The sequence below is a fragment of the Euprymna scolopes genome, chromosome 37 (assembly GCF_053919585.1).
Source record: "Euprymna scolopes isolate OS-2025 chromosome 37, ASM5391958v1, whole genome shotgun sequence".
Lineage (NCBI taxonomy): Eukaryota > Metazoa > Mollusca > Cephalopoda > Sepiida > Sepiolidae > Euprymna > Euprymna scolopes.
Window position 1 is genome coordinate 84,078,370 of NC_136518.1, and position 19,194 is coordinate 84,097,563.

General features: G+C 33.0%; 1 protein-coding gene and 1 long non-coding RNA gene across 51 annotated transcripts in view; one reads left to right on the plus strand and one right to left on the minus strand.

Moving 5' to 3' along the window:
- The window catches only part of LOC145261258 (uncharacterized), a 652,396-nt gene that overhangs the window by 576,098 nt on the left and 57,104 nt on the right, over positions 1 to 19,194 (minus strand). For all 50 annotated transcript variants that reach the window (XM_080119659.1, XM_080119671.1, XM_080119664.1 and 47 more), the window contains exon 2: positions 4,837 to 4,873. In XM_080119659.1, coding sequence (XP_079975785.1) covers positions 4,837 to 4,873 — 37 coding nt within the window. The remainder of the gene's footprint in view (positions 1 to 4,836; positions 4,874 to 19,194) is intronic.
- The window catches only part of LOC145261262 (uncharacterized), a 149,891-nt gene continuing 130,833 nt past the window's right edge, over positions 137 to 19,194 (plus strand). The window contains exon 1 of the long non-coding RNA XR_013864435.1: positions 137 to 208. This is a non-coding gene — a long non-coding RNA (uncharacterized LOC145261262). The remainder of the gene's footprint in view (positions 209 to 19,194) is intronic.

Here is a 19,194-nt window from a genome sequence, read left to right on the forward strand (position 1 = left end):
GTTCAAATGCTTTGAAATTAATAGAACGAATTGTTTTGATGATAATGATGAAAAACAAAATACATTTCTTCTTTCTTAGAGTAAAATGATACAAGGGAGATTATTACACTTATTCGGCATGATCTATCTCCCCTGAAATCATCTCCTAACCCAACGTCATAAAATTATCTTAAATCTCGTAGCAGTAATTTCTTTTCCAGCATAACAGGTATATATAACGTTCATAATAATATTAATTTACTAAACGTTTTTAAGTTCGTTATAAATTGATGGTTAAATATGACTAAATATGTGACAAATAAATACTAATCCCTATTAATGCCTAACAGTGCATCGAACTGATTTCATAATACTTTTTTCACTGCATCATCTTATCATAACAACGTTCATACAAAATTTCTGCCAGATCGGTTGAATAGTTTCCGAGAAAACTTCTAGAGTAAATGTGGTATTGCGGTGCTAGGTGTATCAGAATTTTTGTAGCAATTTTTGACACCCCTAACACGAAACTGCGAATAAAATATAAAAAAAAACTCGTAATTTCTCTTTTAAAAGTGGGTTGTTTATTTTCTTTATGGATTATACTTCCAAAATAAACTATTAAAGTTGTATAAAAAGTAATAGAAATATTTTTTTTTTAACAGTAATGAAATTAATTGAATTTTAAGAGTTCGGTATTTTTCAATTTTTAAACTTTAAAAATCTATCAAAATTTTTCTATTAATTTTATTTTTACGATATTTTCAGGGTCAATGTGAAATTTTATGCTCTTTATGCTCTTTCCAATAAACCGAATATAATATTTTAGACAAACGTTTTTTTTTAATTCACGCCCTCCACTATTTTGAAATGTCTATTAAAAAGTAAATAATTAATTTATGTGCCAAAGTTTTATATATCACAAATTAAAGATAAAAGATCAATAAATAATATATCCAAATTAAAAAAAAAAAAAAAAAAAAACAAAAACAGTTTTTCGGAAATTTACCTGCAAAGTCCGAAGTTTAAAACCTTTTTTTTTTTTTAAACACGTTGTTTGTATTATTTTTTTTTTTAATGAAACCTTGGTCCTTGCCCCTTTAATTGAAAAAAAAAATTAGGGTTTGAATTATATTTTTCGAGTAGTTATAAGCTTGGAAAGATATGGGGTCGAATTAATTCACACCTATATTGAATTTTAACAGGCATATTCTTTCCAGAAAGAATATTAACTGCGTTCATATTTTTTAAAAACATATTAACGACTATATGACGTTATTAAAAATATCCTATATGCATATATATATATATATATATATATATATATATATATATATATATATATATATATATACTAGCAAAAGTACCCGTCGTTGACTGGGTTCAAAAACAGCCTACAGAAAATGGGCTCTGATTTATTAAAGTATGATAAGTTATGAAAAGGAAGGGTTGTAAAGAGATAGCTTCGAATTCGGGGGTATCAAAACCAAAGCAAAGTATGATGAAAGTAAAAATAAAATAGATAAACCACATTATTTATTATACCATACTTATTCACACTGAAAAACTTATCACAATATTCTGTGGATCTATATTAAAAAACTTTGTTAAACTTTGTGACATATTCCCATTCTATGGAGGTCAGGCGTGAACGAACACCCCATAATTTTATTATACCATATTTATTCAAACTGAAACATAATTATCAAAGTATACTTACGCAGATAGATATGAAAAGTCCTTATTAAAGTTTATGCCTATTTCCATTCTATTGAGGCCAGGTGCAAATGCAGACCCCACAATTTTATTATACCATCTCTATTTAAGTTAAAACATACTTATCAAAGTATTCTTATGTACATCTATATCAAAAACACTTGTAAACGTTTTTTTTTTTCATTTTAAAATTTTTCATTTCTATACTTTGTGGACCAGGCGCGAACGCAGACCCCACAATTTTAATGAACCACCGTTCTGCAGGATCAAACATACCCATTCCTGTGTCTCGATACATCTTCTATCATTATATGTAATCAGTTTTTTAAAATACTCAACCATATAGGAGCCTATTCGTGACCAGACACACACACACACACACACACACACACACACACACACACACACAGCTTTATATTATATATATATATATATATATATATATATATATATCCTGTATATTTACTTATTATTCACATACATATTGTTTCATCCTACTGGAATCATCAGGGTGGCAGTTAGCTGTTCAATCGATTGCACAATTTAAACCTCGGATATAAATCACGTTTACATCCTTTTCCAGCACTTTATCTAAACGGCCAACTTCAACAACTATGCAATAATCCAAGAAATAAACCCTATTTATATAATGAAGTGGAAACATAGTCGGCCATTTTAACAGTGTTCAACTGATCACGTGAACAGCAACTCTACATTTTAGTTTGTTCCATTTCTCTTAAAGAGCCCATTAGAAAAGGGGCTATAAATAATTATTTACTAATAAATACTTAATTATTATCCACGTATATGTTTCAGCTTACTGAAATCATTAGTGTGGAAGACAGGTGTTTAGCCAGTATTATCAACGAACATGAGACATATATGTCTGTGTACAAAAAATATTTATTTATAACAAAAATTATTATAATTTCTGTTGGCCTTGAGGTAGAATGTTAGCCTACGAAGTTAAGGGTGACTTGAGGATTGGATTCGAATCTCCTGACCAGCAGTAATTATCACTTTCTACACTGATGATAGCATAAGCATGAAACACTAGTACTGGCAGGCATAAAAATAATTGTTAATATCTATTGTTTCTGTTTTTTTAATTATAGTAATAAGACACCCTACAAATATCTGTGCGTGAAGTTGCAAGCTAATCAAAAACCTTGATTCCAGTAAAGCAACTGGCCCTGACGGCATTCCAGTTATAGTGCTGAAAAAGCTCCAACCAGAACTTGCCCCCATACTTATAAAACTATTTAAGCGTTGCCTTAAGGAGAAGTGCTTTCCAACACCCTGGAAAACCTCATCAGTATGCCCTGTATTTAAGAATTCAGGCGAAAAGTCATCTCCCTCTCAGTACAGACCAATAAGTCTCCTGTGTGTCATGAGTAAGTTGTTGGAATCCATATTAAATAAAGAAGTAGTCAACCGCCTCAGCAGAAACAACCTTCTTAGTGATATGCAATATGGTTTCCGCTCCGCAAGATCTACAGCAGATGTGCTAACGATTATATCTCATAGGATTAGTGAATCTCTTGACAAAGGCATCCTTTCCAGGGCAATTGCTCTTGACATATCGAAGGCCTTCGACAAGATATGGCATAAGGGCCTACTTCACAAGATTTCCAACTACGGTATCACTGGAAATGTTTTCTCAATTATTAAATCATTTCTCTTTGATAGACTCGTAAGAGTAGTGGTTGATGGGCAGAAATCAGAGGCCCACAGTATTTATGCTGGAGTCCCTCAGGGGTCCATCCTGGGCCCAATTCTCTTCCTGATCTGCATCAATGATCTCCCAAAATACATCCTTAGATCATTCGTTGACATCTATGCTGATGATAACCATCTATGGCAACACATCAAAGGCCGTAAATGACAAAGTTCTCTCTGATTCTCTCTCCTCTGATCTTGAGCGCATGGTACAATGGGGGAAGAGGTGGCTGGTTACTTTTAATGCATCCAAAACCAAGCTTCTATCTTTACATCATCAACGCTCTGATCCCCATCTGGCAACAATTGAAATGGATAGCTCTCGTCTTGGGGAGGCTCTATGTTTTGACAAGCTTCTGGGTTTGACCTTTACTCCTGATCTGAAATGGAACACATACATCAGATCCGTTGCCAAGGACACTGGAAAAATGGTGGGATCCTTCTACCGCTCCTGAAGATATCTCACTACTGATGCAATTCTTTATCTATATAAAAGCCAAGTACGTCCAAGGATGGAATACTGCTGCCATATCTGGGCAGGAGCTGCTAAAAGCTGTCTATCCTGCCTTTACAGAGTACAAAATAGACTTCGTGGCTTAGTGGGGGATGCTCTTTTCTCTTCCCTGCAGCCTCTCTCCCACAGAAGAGACGTTGCGAGCCTGTCTTTGTTTTATCGTTATTTCCATGGCGAGTGCTCGTCTGAGCTGCAATCTCTGGTCCCCCCTTGCCAATCTTTCACGAAAAACACCCGTCTAACTAAAACTACTGTCAATAATTTTCCCCACTCTTTATCTGTGCCTTAATCCAAACGTAGATTCCATGAGCAGAGCTTCTTTCTCAGAAGTGCACGACTGTGGAACTCTCTTCCGTTTGCCTGTTTCCCACCTGACTACAACTTGGATGTCTTCAAGTCCAACATAAACAAATTCCTGATGAACCGCCCCCTTAAGTCAGACACTCTATCAAATCTCCAGTACTAATGATTACTACAATACTATCCCATTGATTACTGTACACACAATAACCCTTATCCCTGAATGGCCTCCGGGCCTTGATAAGTGGTGACCTACATGTAAAAAAAAAAAAAAAAAAAAAAACCTGTTTAGGAAATTAAGAAAAAGCAGTCAATTTGATCACTAATGCAACATTACGACTTCTACAATAATACCACACTTTATTTTAAAAAAAAAATAATAATAATAATACCACACTTTATTTAAAAAAGATAATAATAATAATAATAATAATAATAATACCACACTTTATTTTAAAAAAATAATAATAATAATAATAATAATACCACACTTTATTTTAAAAAAATAATAATAATAATAATAATAATAATACCACACTTTATTTAAAAAAAAGAAAAAAAGTAATAATACCACACTTTATTTAAAAAAGAAAAAAAAGAAAACGTACCTTCATTGTCCATTCTTTTACTTGATGTTATTTGCTCCTAAAATAAAATGAAAATGAAATTATCAAAAGTTTACATTAGAAAGCTTAAAAGTTTAGTTTGGTCGATGATATTTTGGTGATAAGCCGATTTGGAGAATATTTTCAGTGAAAAAGTTTTGTTTTGTGTTTATAATCAAATTTATAGTTTGGTTAATGATATTTTGGTGATAAGCCGATTTGGAGAAATATTTTCAGTGAAAAAGTTTTGTTTTGTGTTTATAATCAAATTTATAGTTTGGTTAATGATATTTTGGTGATAAGCCGATTTGGAGAAATATTTTCAGTGAAAAAGTTTTGTTTTGTGTTTATAATCAAATTTATAGTTTGGTTAATGATATTTTGGTGATAAGCCGATTTGGAGAAATATTTTCAGTGAAAAAGTTTTGTTTTGTGTTTATAATCAAATTTATAGTTTGGTTAATGATATTTTGGTGATAAGCCGATTTGGAGAAATATTTTCAGTGAAAAAGTTTTGTTTTGTGTTTATAATCAAATTTATAGTTTGGTTAATGATATTTTGGTGATAAGCCGATTTGGAGAAATATTTTCAGTGAAAAAGTTTTGTTTTGTGTTTATAATCAAATTTATTTATAAATACTTGTAAAACAGGCAGAGGGATGCAACATTTCGTCAATGAGACAGAGGTTAAAACCTAGCTGACAGTGCGGGACTTATTAGGTTGGAAACTCTCTTTAGAACCCTGTATAAGAGTGAGAGACTAGTAGCAGATGCACCAACCAAATGTGGCAACAATACTCCATGGGCGAATGGTGGCTTTGTAGAGGTACAGGACACTCTCAAGCGTAAGTAATTTTCTAGAACGCTAAAGAGAGCCCACCTTCTTTGCAGCAGCCTTAGCAATACTCTTGATGTATCTGTTCCAACTCATGTTCCCTGTGAATGTTAAGCCAAGGAGTCTGAACGAGCCAGTTCTCTATTGATTATTATATTGTACCTAATATATAGTGCTGATTTCAAAAGTTTGAAAAAACAAATGACTTGGGTGTCATCAGTTAGATTCGAAACTAAAACTTTTAGTGCTCCAGCCACATTCCCTACCGTTTGTGAATGAATTTGCACATGAGCAAAAGTAATAGAAATATGTTGGCAAGTTGAAATGTATATTTTGTATTTCAACTTGCCAGCATATTTTTGTATGTGTTATTTATCCATCCAAACAAAGATTTTATTTGTTATAAACCATTCTTGGTATAATATTATTATTTCCTCTTAATTTCAGTGTTATGTGACTAGTAGTTTAAGAGTTTATCGGTTAAATATTTTCACACAAGCACACATACCTACATCTACTGTTTTATTTATATAGACTATTGTACCTAGCATGAAATAGAATAAGGGTAATGTAGTATAGTCTGAAATAGTATTAGGGAGATAGTGTAGGAATATTGTAATTTGAAATGTTTTAGTGTTCAGTTTGAAAACTTGCACCTAAAGAAGGTCGATATTACATCAGTCGAAATGTTGTGAAATTAAAAACCCAGATGAGAGTTTGAATAATCCAAGAGTTTGTGGGTAGAAAACCGTGGCATTTTTGTTTTGGGGGTTATAGTCAGCTAACGTACTTCTTAACTTCTGGCATGGCTGCTACTGCAGCAATGACAATGCAAATCAGTTCCTTCGCTTTTTTTATCATGCTATATCTCCCCTGCACATGTACTCTTATTTTATTACGTTTTTCCGATCTTTCTTTTTTATTTAATAATCGTTGAAAAGTTTTTCCGGTCATATTTTAATCAAGAATTATTAAAATTAGTTGTTTTTTTTTTAAGAAATGTTCAAAACAGTTTTTGGACTCTTTTTTTAAAACAATTGTTAAAAACATATTGTAAAATGGTCTTAAACTATTTTGATAATATTATGTATTGGATACGTTTTTTTATTATATTTGAAATTTATTTATTTTAGTTTCAATGTTATTTTATATTTTCATAAACCAATTTATTACATAAATTCAGTAAAAAAAACTTTAATTTTTAGAATTTAAAAAAATAATCATATTTTTATAAATTTATAAACATATTGGTTATAAAATTTCAAATAAAATAAAAAAAATTATTTTTTAATTTTGTTATTAAAAGTGCAAACAAAGGCTAATTGTATTATTTTTATCTAAATAATTTTTTTTTAAATTTATTGTATATTTTCAATAATGTCTTCTTATAGTTATCTTTATCGCTTCATAATGGAAATACTGAAGAACAATAAAAATGAAGAAATTGATTTGCCTTGTCACCTCTTCTGGTAGCAGCCATGCCGGAAGTTAGGAAGTACGTTAGCTGACTATTACCATTTTTGGTTTGTGTTAACTAGATACATGCATTGTGACGTTGATAGTTGAATGAAGGAACAATTAAGTATCACGGTTATGCCCCCTTATAAAGATTAAAATCAAGATATCATGCTACTAAGTGTAAGAAAGTTGGACAGAATCTGACTGCGGAAAAGGGAGAGTTGAATGTTTGGGGCTGTCATAGATTGGTCGTCAGTTATCTTCGATGAAGATTGTCAATGTCAGAGCGTCCAGTGGACAGGGACAGAAGAAAGAGAGAAAGAGACAGACAGACAGATTGAATGTCTTTCTTTGATGCTTTCAGGGTTCTCTCTGTTGACTGATCGTGATTCCACAGGGGCTAAAGAAGTCCCTTAGGAGATAAATGGAATCAATGCGCCCTGCAAGCTAATTGGCCAGTCTGTGGCCAAATCACCTAGCAGGGATACTGATTCGCAAGAGAAAATAAGTTTTTATTTTATTTGCGACCGCTACAAATTTGGGTGTGCCAAATTCGAATCCATTTCACAGAAACACTTTCATCAGAACGCACACTTGACCTTGTGTCTAACCTTCAGGAAAGAAGGTAAATAAAATAAACCTGAACATAAACATCGTTTGAAATAGAAAAATACGAATAAACACAATAATCATTACCACTTTCGTGTTTGCACATTTGTCGAACAGCATACTGGCATTTCCAAGAACTTTTTCTACTGGCTTAGTATAAACAGTGGCAATAAATGTTACAAATTTTATCATGCATACGTTTCAGCTTAGTTTTTTGGATCAAACAAATCGAGGTTAGTTTGTAAAAAAAAAAAAGTGAAAAAAAAAAAAAAACAGATTGACACGCGATCTTCAAAGTGATTGATGCTAGCATTTTAGTCACGATAAAAAAAAAAAAAAACGAATACTTTTTATGAGACGTCTCCAAGGTCAGGGGAGATAACTCAGCTACAAATGTGCATTTGTTCTAAGGGAGATAACCAGTACACAAAGTACTGTTTAATACTAAGACAACATGGCTAAGTCATCAAGTCGGACGATTTCATGGCTTTTTATTTTCATTTTTTTTAACTTTAGCGTTGTTTGGACATAAAATGTGCTTAAATATCATATTTTAATTTATGCAGGGTTTTATTATTACAGAGTCAATTCTCTATCGATTATATTGTACTTTATATAAAGAGTGATTTCAAAAGTAGAAAAGAAAATTTGGACTTGTATGCCATCAGCTAAAATCGAAACCAAAACATATAGCTTTTCAGCCTTAACGTTAGATATTGGCCGAACAACACCGTAAAATGTGCTGGTCGATGATCATTATTAATATTATTAATATTATTAATATTTGTAAAAAAATAGAATATCAGAGAGAATGTAACCATAGCGAAATAAATATTTATAGATAAAATTATTATTTTGTTAAAATGTCTAAATAGAAAGATAGAAAGAACGTTAATTGTATCTGTTAGCATATGATCTAAATTCTTACGTATGCAAAAAGTGCAACAAATAGGTGTTGCTTAATTTATAATTTTTTAGTTTATGCATACACAGCAAAAATGGGTAAAGTCGACTTACACCAGGTCATGGTCAATATATATATTTTTAATTTTGACCCGTTAGCATCTATTTTACCGGCTTGTTTACCAAATCAAAAATGTGCTACAGGTCCAAATACCCCATATATCAAATTTCTAATCTGTAGACCCAATATTCAGACTTTTTGCACACACACACACACACACACACGCATATATATATATATACATACATATATATATATCTATATATATATATATATATATATATATATATATATATATATATATATATATATATATATATATATAGAGAGAGAGAGAGAGAGAGAGAGAGAGAGAGAGAGAGAATAAATGACAAAAAGTTATATTCGAAAATTCATGACGTTGACCAACTTATAATTTATTCCTTTAATTCAGTTGACTTATACAATTCTTGACAGTATCTGTTTCATAGCACATTGTATAAGAATTGTATAAGTCAACTGAATTAAAGGAATAAATTATAAGTTGGTCAACGTCATGAATTTTCGAATATAACTTTTTGTCATTTATTCTCTATATTGCTTTGTAATTACATTAAGCTTCTTACATAAGGATTGATATATAATAAGAAAATATATTTCTACAGAAATATATATATATATATATATATATATATATATATATATATATATATATATATATATATATATGCTTTTACCATATCCTTTTTCTCCCGTTTTCCTGTTTCTTGCTGTACCATTCAAATCGAATCCCTATAAACTGTTAAATGACTTTTCATGCAAATATGATAAACTTCATATTATTTGTTTCTTCTAATGCATTAACCTGCAAAATTTATTGTATATATGGCAAACCTCTTCCTTCTGATGAGAAAAAGTGCATTCCCCGAAACTCCATAGAATAAGGTTTTTCTTGTTTATTTTTACTCCTTGTCGAATAATTAAAATTTTGTATACCTTCCTTACAGGTTTAAAAGGTTTTTGAAAATTAAAAAAAAAATTTTCAACTGCAAGATTTATATTATATATATATATATATATATATATATATATATATATATATATATATATATATATATATATATATATATATATATATATATATATATATATATATATTTCATCATTATGCCAGATCAAACATACCCATTCCTGTGTCTTGATACATCTTCTATCATTATATGTGATCAGTTTTCTATAATAGTCAACCATATGGGAGCCTATTCGTGACCAGACACACACACAGACGTTCAGCTTTATATATATATATATATATATATATATATATATATATATATATATATACTAGTAAGCCTCCTGATGTTGCCCAGTCATAAAATATGCATAAATGATTCATGCAGATTTAGTATTTATGATTATAAAGCCAGTTCTCTATTGATTATTGTATTGCAGCCAATATAGTAATGATTTCAATTGTGCAGTCAACTGGAATCGAAACCAAAACATCCAGCCTAATTCTTATTTAGCACTTCAGCCTTCATCGTTATCATCTGAGTTATCGCCATATGAAATAAAATATAATAAAATTAGGCGACTTCAAGCAAAAAATATGCATGCTCAGAAATTAGTAGATTTGCTCCTACTTGAGTGGCCTTGTGCCTAATTTTTTGTTTAGCACTGTTTTGTTCTTTTTGTAACTCTTCAGAGTAAATATATATATATATATATATATATATATATATATATATTTCAGAGTAAAAGAAATGTATAACTAAATATCAGAGTGATGAAAAAAAAACAACTTTTCAGGTATATATATATATATATATATATATATATATGTGTGTGTGTGTGTGTGTGTGTGTGTGTTTATAATAAGTCCTGTCATCTAAGTTTCAGCCTCTGTCCCATCGACGAAATGTAGCATCCCCCTGCCTGTTCTACAATGCTCCGATGAACTGCAAGCACTTGTGCCCTCCTGATGTAAATACTCCCGACAAACCCAACAAGCAGCAAAATCCCACCCCTTCACAGTTGAGATCCCTAGATGTAAGAGAGCCTTCTACTCCAGTAGTTTTTTTCTCCAGAACCGCTAGACTTTAGAATTCCGTTCCGGGTGCCTGCTTCCCCAAGTGTACTGACATGCAGAAGTTCAAGTGTAACGTGAACCGACATCTTGCTACCCAACTCCCCACATAGTACCCCTGTAGCTTATGCCCCTGATAGTAGCCCCCTACATCAAAGTGGCAATGTGCCTTGTTTTGGGTGAAAATGTAATAATAATATATATATATATATATATATATATATATATATATATATATATATATATATATATATATATATATAAGTAAATTCTTGGTACAGCAAAATGGAAGGAGAAATTTCAGAGGAAACATAATTTAATTTAAATACAAAAAAAAAAAAAAACGGGCAGGTGAAATAATTAAAATTTCCTTAAGGCCTTATCGTCTGACCCTCTAAGAGGAAACGTCAGAATGATAAATTAAAAACTAAGAAACGAATGAGGAAAGAAGGGAATTTGGTTTCAGTTGGAAGAACAGTGAAAAAAAAAAATCTCACTGTTCAGGTGGTTTTAAATCAATAAATATCTCCAACTGATGTTTCAAAATCTTTTGTCTACACAGGCTAGGTCGAGAGTTGTTAATGACTAACGCCTCAATGATATTGAGATGATAGTTCGACCTCGCACTGTATAAAACAGAAAACCACCCATCGGAATATTGATCAGAACACCTATTTATACTCATCAGGTGATTACCAATGGCGGACTCATGAGCTTGGGAGTGCCCGGATGTTCTAGAAACCTGGTGTAGTCGAATATCCCGAGGGATATGTTGGGATATTCTCATTTCTAATCTTTGGGATGTTTTGCCAACGTAGTCAGCTTCACACTGACAAACAAATTTATAAACAACAGAATTCTTTTGAATGGTTGGCAAAACATCTTTACGAAAAGAAGAGAAAAAGGTTCGAGTTGTGTAAACTACTCTAAGCATAGTAGCTGGAAAACAACGTTGAGTAGCAGAAGAAATCATTTTAACAATATGAAGGCCAACAGGACCTAACCATGGTAATTTTAAATAAATGGGACAACGTGATGGACCAATACGTTTAACACTATTAAATGTAGTAATTTTACGTTCAATAGTAGTTTTTATTATATTTATGGGATATCCATTGCTAAGAAAAATATTTGTGATTTCACCAAGTTCCGTATCAAGACGGTTTGGTGAACAAATCATAAGTGCACGATGTGTAAGAGCGCTAATGAGGTTTATTTTTCTAGACTGAGGGGCAAAGGAAAACCAATTAAGATAGAGCCCTGTAAATGTAGGTTTTCTATATACAGAGGTCTCAAACGTAGAACCAACTTTAGAAACACGAACATCGAGGAATGGGAGAGAGCCACAGTCCTCGACCTCCATAGTAAATTGTAACGATGGATGCAGGTTGCAAAGAAGACGAAGAAACTGTTCAGCTTCACTCCATGAGGGAAAGCATGCAAAAGTGTCATCAACGTAGCGTGTATAGAATGTTGGCATAGTAATTTTGGAAAATAATTCGTTTTCCAAAAATCCAACAAAAATGTTGGCTAGCGAAGGACCAAGAGAGCTACCCATAGATATCCCGTCAATTTGCCGGTACATAATGTTGTTGAAACTAAAGGAGACTGATTTAGTAGCAAGTTCCATCAGTTCAACGAAAATTCGTTCACGAAATTGTGGACATTTTATCTATGTTGGGTTCTGCACAACACGAACTTGGGAAATGGTTGGTTGATCTTCTTAAACCTGTGCTTTCTTTTTATTCGGTCCATTGTATCTCGGATTCTTTTCAATTCGTGTCTCAGATACAAAAATTATCTTTATCTAAAAATACCGAGTTCTTGGCTTCCTTTGACATTAATAGTCTTTTTACTAATATACCTTTGGATGAAACCATTGGTATTTGTGCTGACTATCTATACCGTGGCCCCTCAAAATCTCCTTTTTCTTTCTTGTCATGTTGTAAAGTTTTTTCTTTTTCTTTCTTGTCATGTTGTAAAGTTGGAGAAAGAAAGTTAGTACTATCCGTGTGTTGTTTCACAGTGGTTGTCTTTTTGAATGATGCGTTAGCTAAGCGAGATTAACGTCACAGGTGTGAGTTCCATTATAGAAGCGTTAATTCAATTTTAATAAAAAAAATACACCTGATGCATATTTTATTTTATTCAAATATATTTAACTTATGTAGGGAGCTACTATCGTGGAAAGCAAAAGAGATTGTTGGTTATCATCTATGTAAAATTATCATGATGTGCGTTCGTTCCTTGGACAGGAGTTACTTCCCTTGAATAAAGCGGCGTTCCTTTTAAGCTGCAAATACTTTTGCGTGTCTCTTTATCCTTTGATCCGAAATAATAATAAAAAAAAAATGTTGGAATTGTTGGACAGAAGTATTATTTTCTTTATTTTAAATTGCATAATTGCCATAAGAGATTTATTTTCAAAAAAAAAAGAAACGGAGTTGTTGGGACAGAAATAGAGTAGTCTGAATTGAGTTATGGGGAAGATACCACCTCGTTTATCTAGCTACGATTTGCTGGTCATGGACCTCTTTCAAGCTAAAGTACGGGTCTTAACATCAACTGACACTAACGTGTCAATATACTTTGTCCTTAACGACCCGGCTAAGCCATACCAGTTTCTGGTGAACCATACCCTTTCATTTATAGGGTTATCCGTCTGGGATATTAAATGACCTTTCTCTCAGACCTTCCCAAGGATTAAACAAAGGTAACGAAATGTACCTGTGTGTTATCCCTGAAACGAGCTTATCACTGTCCCGTATCTCCTACGAAAACATCTTACACAACAGACTGTTATATACGCATTCGAAATCGGTCATATCACTTAGTGAGATTACGCTTTAACAACCTATTCTAAAATTAATTATTCACTTTGCTGAATTAATTTCTAAATAGATAATTAAATTAAATAATGTATTTAAATAGTTTTTGCTTTGTTAACAAAATATAAAAAATATCGGGGGAAAAATATGTTAGAAATTGTTTTTTAGTTTTCTTAAAAATCAGGGGAGATAACTCTGCTCTAAAAGTTTATTGCACACGGTTTTATAGTAGTAGTAATAATAGTTCTGTATAATTAATGCTATATCTATAATATAAAGCTGGACGTCTGTGTGTGTGTGTGTGTGTGTGTGTGTGTGTGTGTGTGTGTGTGGTCACGAATAGACTCCTATATGGTTGACTATTATAGAAAACTGATCACATATAATGATAGAAGATGTATCGTGACACAGGAATGGGTATGTTTGATCTGGCATAATGATGATTCATTAAAATTGTGGGGTCTGCGTACGCGCCTGGTCCACAAAGTATGGAAATAAAAAATTTAAAAATAAAAAAAAAAACGTTTACAAGCGTTTTTGATATGGATGTACATAATAATACTTTGATAAGTATGTTTTAACTTAAATAGGGATGGTATAAAAAAAAATTGTGGGGTCTACGTTCGTGCCTGGCCTCAATAGAATGGAAATAGGCACAAACTTTAATAAAGACTTTTCATATCTATCTGCGTAAGTATACTTTGATAATTATGTTTCAGTTTGAAGAAATATGGTATAATAAAATTATGGGGTGTTCACTCGCGCATGACCTCCATAGAATGGAAATATGTCACAAAGTTTAACAAGGTTTTTTAATATAGAGCCACAAAATATTGTGATAAGTGTTTCAGTGTGAACAGGTATGGTATAATAAATTATGGGGTTTATCTATTTTATTTTTACTTTCATCATATTTTGCTTTGGTTTTGATACCCCCAAATTCGAAGCTATCTCTTTACAGCGCTTCCTTTTAATAACCTATCATACTTTCATAAATCAGAGTCGATTTTCTGTAGGCTGTTTTTGAACTTAGTCAACGACGGGTACTTTTGCTACTATATATTTTTTTTTTTTTTTTTTTTTTACAAAGGCATCACCACATTATCAAGGCCCAGAGGCCACTCAAGGATAAGGGTTAAAGAGTGTACAGTAGAAGTTGGTCAATATAGTAATCATTAGTAATGAAAATTTGGTAAATTTAATAACTTATATGGAACGGCTCATCAAGAACTTATTTACTTTAGACTTGAACAAAACCATATTGTAGTCAGCCGGAAAGCAGGAAAACGGAAGACAATTCCACAGGCGTGCAGTTCTAAGAAAGAAGCTTTGTTCATGGAATCTACGTTTAGGTTTAGGCACAGATAAAGAGTGGGGGAAATTATTGATAGTGTTTACAGCTAGACGAGTGTTTCTTGTGAAAGTTTGGCGAGGGGGGACCATAGATTGAAGCTCAGTTGAACACTTTCCATGAAAATAACGATACATCAGAGACAAACTCGCAACATCTCTTCTGTGAGATAGAGGTTGCAAGGAGGAGAAAAGGACATCTCCTACGAGGCTACGAAGTCTATTTTGAACTCTATCAAGGCAGGACAAGTTCTTTCTAGCAGCTCCTGCCCAGATGTGGCAACAGTATTCCATCCTTGGACGTACCTGGCTCTTATATAGATAGAGAATAGCATCAGCAGTGAGATATTTACTGGATCGATAGAAAGATCCCACCATTTTTCCAGCGGCCTTGGCAACAGATTTGATATACGTGTTCCATTTAAGATCAGGAGTAATGGTCAAGCCCAGAAGCTTGTCAAAACTTGAGGCCTCCTGAAGACGAGAGCCATTCATTTCAATTGATGACAAATGTGGATTAGAATGTTGATGATGTAAAGAGAGAAGCTTGGTTTTAGATGCATTAAAAGTAACCAGCCACTCCTTTCCCCATTGTACTACGTGCTCAAGATCAGAGGAGAGAGAATTGGAGAGAACTTGCTCGTTTACTGTCTTAGATGTGGTACCATAAATGGTAGTGTCGTCAGCATAAATGTCTACAAATGATGTAAGGATATGATTTGGAAGATCATTAATGTAGATCAGGAAAAGAGTTGGGCCCAGGATGGATCCCTGAGGGACACCGGCATTAATATTGTGAGCTTCTGATTTTTGCCCCTCAACTACTACTCTTATGAATCTATCAGAAAGAAATGATTTAATAATTGAGAAGACTTTTCCAGCTATACCATAGCTAGCGATCTTATGAAGTAAACCTTTATGCCATACCCTATCAAAGGCTTTAGATATGTCAAGAGCAATTGCCCTAGAAAGATTGCCACCGTCGAGAGATTTGCTAATCCTATGCGATATAACTGTAAGGACATCTGCTGTAGATCTAGCAGAACGGAAACCATATTGAGTGTCACTAAGAAGGTTATTTTTGTTGAGATGTTTGATTACTTCTGTATTTAATACAGATTCTAGCAACTTACTCATGACGCACAGGAGACTTATTGGCCTGTACTGAGAGGGGGATGAGCGATCACCTGAATTCTTAAATACAGGGCATACTGATGAGATTTTCCAGGGAGATGGGAAACTATTCTCCTTAAGACAACGTTTAAATAGTTTTGTAAGTATGGGCGCTAGTTCAGGTTGAAGTTTTTTGAGTACTATAATTGGAATACCATCAGGGCCAGTTGCTTTACTGGAATCAAGGTTTTTGATTAGCTTGGCAACATCACGTACAGATATACGTATATCACATAGCGTGTTTTCTGATACAAGAGGAAATATTGGGGGTTGGCGGTCTTGGTCGCAAAGGGTAGAATTAGCTGCAAAGTTCTTGACAAAGAGTTTGGCTTTGTCTGATGCTGTCGAGATCACCTCAGATTCATTGATAATAGTTGGGATGGAGCACACGCTTCTGTTCAGGATTCTGTTTGCTATTTGCCAAAACTGGTGGGAACCAAGCCGCTGCTCAGCTACTTTGGACTTAACAGATATATATATATATATATATATACATATATATATATATGTATATATATATATATATATATATATATATATATATATATATATATATAGCATTAAGAAGCCTTGGACTTTTGGTCAAGATCAAAGTAATTGAACTTTATTTTTTCACGCATGCACACAAACACAAACACACACACACACAAAATTAAAGTTAAAAAAAAAAATTAAAAAAAAAAGATGCATACACAAACACACAGACAACTGTTTATAAATTGTAAATATGTTTTTGATTCTTAAACGCTGGGGATTTATTAGTTAGATTAAGATCCATAGAGTGAATGGGGTATTTTGGTAAATGTTGCCAGTCAAGAGTAAGACTCCAAAGTCTACATTTATTACTTTTTAATCACTTTAGTCGCAAAGACCCTGAACCCTTCCCCTCCCCAATTTCTTGTAGGGCCTTGTGCCTAATTTTGTTGTTTAAAAATCTTTTGTTTTTTACTTAATTGTATTTTCAAAATTTTAAAAGCAATAAAATATATAAACAAGATCAAAGTGTAGTATCTGTTCTTCAGATGCTGCACTTCCATTTCTTGTTCTCTTTTGGTGGAGGATCAGTCCTTCATGACTGAGACAATTTTTATTTTTGTACCTTTTCTCCACGTTAAAAAACGACCCCGGTGTCTAACTCTGTCCCTTAGGGGCATAGTAAATAAGTACTATATATATATATATATATATATATATATATATATATATATATATATATATATATATATACATATATATATATGTATATATATATATATATATACATATATATATATATATATATATATATATATATATATATATACATATATATATATACATGATGATTGCTACTTGCAACAGAAGTTTGCCATCCCATCAGTTAAATGGTGTGCAGCTTTGTGCGCATGGGTGACTTTTTAATCCAGCTTTAGTACTACATGAAAGTACACATATGACATAAAAACTTTCCTTCTTGTAAAGGGGGTTGCATGATAATATTGCGGATCCTCGAATGTCAGGCCATTTTTAGATTTGCAGATTAAACCACAATTATGACAACTTAGCTGTAAAAGCCTTTACATAAGACTGTCGTTCGATTGTGTGATTTAAGATGATTTTGCCACATACGATGCCCTCCACTTCCTGTTGTAATTTCTCTGACATGATATTTTCATCCTGCTTTCGTAAAACACATTTTAAGACAGCAAGATCTACACACTACTCTTCAAAAATCTTACAACTTGGGCTTCCCAGTTATGTACATCCATCTCAAGTATTTTCAAGTTGTTTTTCAGAGAATTCTTAAACCTTTTTCTTGGTTTATGTTGTGTCTTTTACCATTATTTATCTCGCCATGAAACAGTTCTTTAGGAAATCTTTTGTCCTCCATCCTAACCAAGTCTCCAGTTCCGCATCTGATTTTGAATGATTTTCAGTTCTATACTAGTACTATTTGATCGTTCAAGAACTACAGTATCAGACATTAGAGTCCTCCAGTTTATATTAAGTATTCTTCGAATACAACTTTGGTGAAACCTTTCCAAGAACTTGCGATGCCTTCTATATGCTGTCCAGGTCTCTGGACCATATAGCAGTGTAGTGATAACACATTCTTTGTAAACACGTATCTTTTTTTTTAATGTGATTCCCCTATCTGACCACACACGTTTCTCCGGTTTGCCAAAAGCAAAACTGGCTTTGGCTATTCTGTGATTTATCTCAGCATCAAGCGTACAGTCCTTACCCAGTGTACTACCAAGATATACAAAAATGTCCGTCAACCAAGATGTTTGGTTCAACATATGGCATTCCTATAAAAGAGGAATACATAACATGTTTTCTTGAGGGTAAATCCAAAAGCTTTACAAGCCTCTAATAACATGTCTACAATCATCTGTGTGTCTGCTTCCGAATGTAAAACAACGCCTGCATCATCTGCATATAAAAGTTCAAGAACAAGGGTTTTGATAAGTTTTCAACTTTGCGTTGAGACGTCTAAGGTTAAAAAGTTTACCTGATGTACAAAACCGAAACTTCACCACAATATCGCAATTGTTAGATGCAGCAAAATATATGGAAAATAATGAAAATTATCTTGTTTCGCACACTTTTCAACTGAAATTGGATCAGACAGAGATCCATTTAAGTTCACTCGGGATTTTGTATTATGGTATACGAGGGGCGTGCAATAAGTAATGCCCCTGACCCACTTCCAGTTGTCTGATCTAGCTGAAATTTTGCATGTGCAATGATTTATATCTCTACGGGTTATGTGGCAAATTACAGCTCTGAACTAATTGTGGTTTTTGTTTTACAGGTGTTTGAACTGAGTCAGGTGTGAAATGGAGCCTGTTGAATGTCGAGAAGTGATCAGGTTTTTGCATTTGAAAGGACGCACACCACAGGAGACTTTTGATGAAATGAAAGAAACTTATGCTGATAATGCCCCATCATATGACCTTGTAAAACGCTGGCATCGTGAATTCAAACATGGCCGGAAGTCTGTGGAAACAGCTCCCAGACCTGGTCGCCCCCCTTCTGCCATTGATGAGGTATCTGTCCGTCAAGTTGAGGCTGCCATTTTGGAAGATCGGTGTGT